Source organism: Leptonotus elevatus, chromosome 13 (assembly GCF_054856555.1).
Source record: "Leptonotus elevatus isolate MCC_2025b chromosome 13, RoL_Lele_1.0, whole genome shotgun sequence".
NCBI classification, from domain to species: Eukaryota; Metazoa; Chordata; class Actinopteri; order Syngnathiformes; family Syngnathidae; genus Leptonotus; species Leptonotus elevatus.
Genome location: NC_141251.1, coordinates 15,591,719 through 15,598,276, shown reverse-complemented (window position 1 = coordinate 15,598,276; position 6,558 = coordinate 15,591,719). Strand labels below are relative to the sequence as shown.

The 6,558-nt window shown below is 39.8% G+C and overlaps 1 protein-coding gene across 3 annotated transcripts; it reads right to left on the bottom strand.

The window, feature by feature from the left end:
- On the bottom strand, nucleotides 1-6,342 carry agpat4 (1-acylglycerol-3-phosphate O-acyltransferase 4 (lysophosphatidic acid acyltransferase, delta)). 3 transcript variants are annotated; one of them, XM_086093211.1, is made up of 9 exons: nucleotides 6,069-6,342; nucleotides 5,587-5,788; nucleotides 5,343-5,512; nucleotides 3,956-4,117; nucleotides 3,719-3,872; nucleotides 3,518-3,620; nucleotides 3,353-3,428; nucleotides 2,633-2,831; nucleotides 1-955 (listed from the first exon to the last, which is right to left on the bottom strand). In XM_086093211.1, exons 2-9 carry the CDS (start codon nucleotides 5,786-5,788, stop codon nucleotides 864-866), a joined length of 1,158 nt encoding a protein of 385 aa, XP_085949337.1. In that variant the 5' UTR covers nucleotides 6,069-6,342; the 3' UTR covers nucleotides 1-863. The 3 variants fall into 3 exon arrangements, with proteins under 3 accessions (XP_085949337.1, XP_085949339.1, XP_085949338.1); XM_086093213.1 differs by having other exon boundaries at nucleotides 5,587-5,768; XM_086093212.1 differs by lacking the exon at nucleotides 6,069-6,342 and having other exon boundaries at nucleotides 5,587-5,826.
- Nucleotides 6,343-6,558: the final 216 nt, after the last annotated feature.

The window sequence follows — 6,558 nt, the reverse complement described above, 5'->3', positions numbered from 1 at the left end:
GACGTGGCATAGACTATAGAAAACGGATAGATTGGCTTGTCTAGATGAAGGAATGATTTCCTACTGTAAACATGGTAGTGTCAGATAAGCAAAGGTAATAGGCAACCAATCAGATTGTTCCAAGGGCCTCAGGCTGAGGCATTCTTGAATTGCGATGACACACTGTGACATACTAACCAGTTAAGGCTTAAATTAATTTGGAAATTCCCCATCAACCGTATAGTTCTTTGTAGCTACTTATAAGCTTCCTAGCGAAAGGTATCCTAGTATTCCTAGATCAAAGAGAAAAAACAAAATAATACACTGACCGGAGCCATTCTTTGGCCAGCCCCATTTTATGAACCTTCACTCATATAAATAGTACATAAGAAATGTTGGTTGCATTACACGAAATGTGCAGTAATTCAATACAAACTTGTGTATTTGTAATTAGGTCCCACAGACGAAATGTTGATTGTCACACATATACTCAAGTTTTACAATACAATTAGCATACACATATGTATACATTCGTAGAGTTCAACAGTATATACAAGTTTGGAAATTCATTTATGTGACTACTCAAACAGAATTAAATTTTCTCTCTGTGTTATTTTTTTTAAACATATGATTAAGTAGTTGCTGAGCTTGTTGTGACTTGACTTTAAAAGTCACCAAAAACAACTACAATTTTCTAAGCAACTTGAACGCCATTCTTCCAAACACTGTCCACTTCATTCACACGAGTACACTGCCTACATTGTTCTGTAGGGCAGATCGCCACTTGTTGCAGCAGAAAGCAACAGTGCAGTCATAAAGCTAACTTAAACATCCGTTTTGCAGCGGCTGCGCTATGTCGCATCTCCAAGCGTTTTTTGGCATCCTCAGTTGTTGTTTTGACGAGTCGTCTTGCTCCCATAGTTTGAAGATCTGTTAATCTCAGTCTGGCCAATCATCCAACGAACTCCCACTGAAGCTGCGAGATAAACATTTGTGTTTACATTTAATATTTTACTACTGGAGTGCAAAACAAAGACATACTACCCAAAAATAACATTCTACCTAACAAAGACTTGGTAAACTACAGCATATTTACTTAAGATATTCAGGAATCTACTCTATGCACAAATATTTGATCACATATGAAGTCAGTGTTTAGCACATAAGGGCCCTTACACTTGCGCTTCATTCACTATAAGAACTTCCCTTCTCTCATGAAAACTACAATGGAACCTTTAAAGTCAAGCACGTCTCGCTCGTTTCAAGCGTAAAAGGATTTATTCAGCAATTCCAGTGTAGCGCAAGCTCCTTAAAACACTTTCCCATAGCTGTCGTGAAAGCGTTATATAAATAAAGATAAGTTGAAGTTAAAGAGATAACGACGGTTCTTAGTAGTAATCATATTCATCACAAACATGAAACGCCACCCTCTCTCCCTCTCTTTAACACCACACACTGTTAAACTGTGTTTATATTATAATATATTGTAAAAATGTGACGTGATAATAGTGGTATTAAGAAGTGGATTAGTTCACTTTAAGTCACTGCTAAAGGCTCAGGACAAATATATGTAAGCTGTTACGTGTGGGGGGGAAAAAACATCAAATGAAGCTAACCACTGTTATTAAAGAGACAGAGTATTATTTAGTGCCATCTAGTGGTGATTTAATAGATTGCAATGATTTTGAAGCCTGCGGCGCCTCAGAGAGAACACACTTCGCAAGGCTACCACCAATTAGTACCAATGAGCAATGGGAGCGGCGAGCAAGACTGGCTAGCATGAACTTGCTAGAGCAGCCAACAAACAGCGGTAGAAGCTAGCGAGAACAAAACAGAGCGAGACAAGTGGCGGAAGCCCGAATCGCGGGACACAGTGACGACACCTGCAAGCCCGAGCTGTGGAAGGTAAGCAGCTTGGGTCAGACACTAGCCGCAAGCACCACCAGAGGCTAACTACGTTCACAAAGTTCTCCTTCTTACTTACTAGTTACTAGACCTATGATAATATATTTTTTAAATGTACGTTGATGTACTAGAATCTTTTTTGTGCATATTATTGAAATTAATAAAGGGCTTTAAAATTAATGAATTATTAGTTCACCACTAGATAGCGCTAAATAATACACACAGACTCTGGAGTGTTTATGCTGCTTTGTCAGTGAGTAACCTTTCTTACCTCACTTTCAATGTTTTTTGTTCCTGTTCCTTTTTTAATTTTTTTTAAACCTTGTTGAAGTTGAACAAGTTTGGTCAAATTGTAATGTCCAAAAAAAGCCGAAGAAAACCCTAACAGAAATCCACTGTTCAACATTGACTGAGGTCCTGTTGTACACTCAAATTTGGGGAAATATGCTGACAGTTCATATTATGTCATATTTACTGTATATTTATCTAAAATTTGTGGCGTTCAACCTTTGTTTGACTTCAAAGGTTCCGCTGTATTCAGATGCATGTCAGTGTACATAAAAAACCTGTCCATGCCTGAAAGGCATCACCACTAAGCGTGACTATAAAAACAAATGCAACTTACATTACAAAGTGTCAAATCTGCCGCTCAGTGGAACAAATAGGAGCAGGTTTAATGCAAGGCGGATCAATTAAACCCTGCGAACAGATTGATGTCCCAGTGGCTTTTACTTTGAGTGAAACCAACCTGCAGTGCATAGCACCACCGAAGCCAAGATGGTGGCCACTGATCCCGCAACGATGAGCTGTGCGAGGAGCAGGCCCAGTGGGTACAGGAGCAGGCAGGACCAGAACAACCAGTTGATCAATGACCAGGGGCGACGCGGAGAACTCACGATGGGGCCGGGGTACCGCCCCGTCTGCAAATAGCCCTCTTGAAAACCATCCTTTTCATACCCATACAAATATTGATCATAATTAGTGACATATTCAACTCAACCATGATTCTTTCAAGTGGAAGTCAACCTTAAACATTTCTTGACAATAATATGTTATATGTGATCTCACTGGTCTAAACATGACATTCGGATTAATATTGTATTTGTGGAATATGAGTTATGAAGCAAAATCCAGCCATTTTTTTTTCCATCTCATGGGGCGGCCATTTTGCCACCTGCTGTTGACTGAAGATTAAATCAATGTTGCTCAGAGCTCAGGCAACGACCAATCACAGCTCACCTGTTTTGTGAAGCTGAGCTGTGATTGGTTGTTACCTGAGACTTAAGCAACATTGATGTCATCTTCAGTCAACATTAAGTAGCAAAATGTCCCCCCTATCCCCCTGAGATAGATAAAAATGGCTGGATTTTGCTGCTTAACTCATATTTCACTCGCACAATATCATCCAGGCCTTTTCAACATTTATACATTTAAAAAAAAATCAAATAAAAAGGAGGAAGAACCTCACCTTCTCCTGGTAGAGTTTGTGCAGCCAATCAGCACACTCCGATTCATCTTCTGGGATCAGTTCCAGGGGGATTCTCCTGCAAGTGAGCAGGGCGAATGCAGCTCTCAGATACAGACAGGATGATCATGTTTATGAGAAAGCACAGCCACAAAAAGCAGTCAGTACCTCATATATAAATCTGCATGGTATTTCTTTCCGCTCAGGATTCCCAGCAGAGTTGGCATTTCGTTGTTTCTGAAGTTGAGTGTGGAGTCGTACACAGCTGCGACTGTGCAGAAAAAAAAGAGACACTTAATGGTTTTAACTGTGCGCTTATTTGAAAACGACTGGAACCGCATATAGTAACTGATGGTGACAGATACTCACCGGTTCCTCTGAGGTTTTGAACAGTGACCCAGAAGCCTTTGGTTCTTGGTAGAAGATGATGCTTCAGTTTGGGCAAACCTTTGGTCTCGGCCACCTGCATGCTGATCTGGTGCTTCTTTGGTGTGAAGCGAGTTCCTTCACAGTAAAGCAAAAACTAACACCGGAAAATTGTTTATCAATAGTTTTATTCCAAGGCGCTAATCACTGATGAAGATAGGGAACAACTCTCACCCATACCCAATAGTTTTCAGGGTAGTCCCTCAGGTTCTGAAGACTTTGAGTCATCGTCTTTCTGTCCTCTTCCCACTTCCTCTTGCAGAAAACGATCTCCAGGAAGTACCACATCCAACCAATGACTGGGACGTAAGCCAACTCTTTTTTGGCAAGAACTTTAGAACTCTGAAAAACATTCAGATCACGTTAAAGAAGTGAAGTGCACCTCCCCTCACGGGCACCAGGTGACTTCAGGGCAAAGTGTGTCGACTACTTTTTGAAAAGATGGTAAAATAACTTATAGGCTATGTTTGTTTACATGTGGTATTCTAACTTCAACTACATTCAAAATGGAGTCTGGGGAGAACAGAAAACACCACAAACAAAGGATCTAGAAACGAGGAAGTAAATGAGAGTTGATATTTAAATACGATGTTCACACACGCACGCACGCACGCACGCACGCACGCACACACTAATATATTAGCATTCTGATTTTGACCTCGGACTTCAATTAGTTGAGATAAATTTAAGTGTACGGAGGTTTTGTTGACTGGAACACATATCACATAGTGTTTTTTAACATTTATCTTTAAGCTGGTAGTTGCAAAGGTATTTGGAAAAACAAAAGTTAGGCTGGCTATTGATACCCTAAAACAACATACATTTAGGGCAAGTTTCCCAAACATGTTTAGCAGTTTGGTTCCTCCCCAGGACGCAAACACAATAAAATTTGTGCTGTCAAAGTTTGATTAATCACCAAAAATTATCGCATTAATCATATATTAACGCAGATTAATCACACTATTAATATTGATAGCAGATGATCCTTTAGCTTGACAGCAGATGGTTAGGCTAAAGGTAGCGCAGGTTCTGTTTGAGCAGTAAACAAACATTTAATAAATGTTTGCGTATGACATTCAGAATATTTGTTCATGTCAAATTACTGGGGTCATTTATTTATTTTAATTATGCAAGTGATTAACTGATTAGAAAAAGAGGAGGATGAGAGTGTGCAGTGGATAAAAAAAAAATCAATCATAAGATTAAATGTCAAAAGAATGAACACACAACAGGTGTTTTTCAAATTTGGCGGGAAAAAAATGTGGATAAAAAAGCCTTTTTAATTAAGTTATTAATCATGATTGATCAGAATTCTAAGATGTGATAAATCTGATTTCAAAAATGTAATCGTTTGACAGCTCTAATTAAAATATTTCATATAGTGCATTCAATCTACCATCGACAGATACAACGTATAAAACGATGAAAACAAACATAGGAGACATGCACACAACAAACATGAATCAAAGCCATTTTACTTCAACCCATTTCCTATGGATGTTCTAGAAGTGATTGTTTGAAAATGTAAACACATACTGGGATTTACAGAAATAATCGACTTTCTTACCCCAAGAACTCCGAATCTCTCACAGAAGGTCCAACCACACAGGAAGTCTATCTCAAAAGTGTGGTTGAGAACCACAATTGCATTTTCCTTTCCATACAAATGGTAATACTTTGGATCTGTATAGAGGGTGCATTCTGTTCCAGACCACCACTCCAATGCCGCTACAAGCTCTATGAGAGGATAGACATTTGTGAGGCTGCGTGATAAAAATCAAGATGCAACATGATGTCAATACAGTACTTACGGCTGCAGATGGGGTAGGCGAATCGGCAGTTGACCTTTCGGGCCAGCTGCTTGTTGAACAGCCACAAAGGTAGAGTGCATAGTTGCAGCAGGTTGATGATGAGACCGCTGACCAGGAACACGTAGCAGATGATCAGGTGGCTCAAGAAGTGGCTTTTTAGCAGCTGGACCAGGCTCATTGCTCTGGAATATTTGAACAACATCTGTAGTTGTGTTAACAGTTTGTGTTGCCCTGGGTGGTGACTGCATGCATCGTCCAACGAGAAGCGGCATAACGCATTTCTTTCATTGCAATGTGTTAGTTCAGTTCATTTGCACAATGGATTCTTTCACTTGAAGGAAGACAGTATAAAGTAGCTATTGTGTTTATTTCTGACAGTACAAGAGCTTCAAGTTGTATTGCATTTTGCAATAACTTTATATACAAAGGTTTAAAATGCTGCCAGTAAAAAAAAAAAAAAGGAAAAAAAAGTTCTCCCTCACCCACGTTAGCAAGCAAAGTAAATATCACTTTGCTCCGGGCACCAGAAGGTTGCCTCCAACTCCAACTTCTTCTCCAAGCTAAGGTAAGAAAAAAGAACAATGTATTATAGGTGCATTGCGCTTGAATATCTTCTACTCCTGCTTCAAATCTCAACGTGGGCGTGTAAAAGTGTGATTTAACAGTGCGGTGATGCCAGCCTCGCAGTTGCTCTTCCTACCACACCCATTTCATATGATTTCGCAGACACGCCCGGATCACCAAATGCAGCTGGACTGAGTGCAAATTAACGCCTCCCAAGATCGTCTATACACAGCTGAAGGTTCACGGCCACGGCTACAGTCGCGACCGCTGGGAGTCCTTTTCAGACCTTGATACAGCAGAGTTGGGCTTTTGGTCACACTGTTCTGGGTTTGTCCAAGATTCGTTTTAATTTAAATTTTATCGACAACTTAAAAACATGACAGTAAATGCAATATTAAAAAAATCCAA

Bases quoted from the DNA above. Each gene is read 5' to 3' on its own strand.
- agpat4 (XM_086093211.1), bottom strand. From the start codon at position 5,788: ATGTTGTTCAAATATTCCAGAGCAATGAGCCTGGTCCAGCTGCTAAAA. The intron at 4,118-5,342 runs GTAAGAAAGTCG...AATGTTTTTCAG, and splicing joins AGAGATTCGGAGTTCTTGGG to AGTTCTAAAGTTCTTGCCAA. The intron at 2,832-3,352 runs GTGAGGTTCTTC...GGGTATGAAAAG, and splicing joins ACAAACTCTACCAGGAGAAG to GATGGTTTTCAAGAGGGCTA.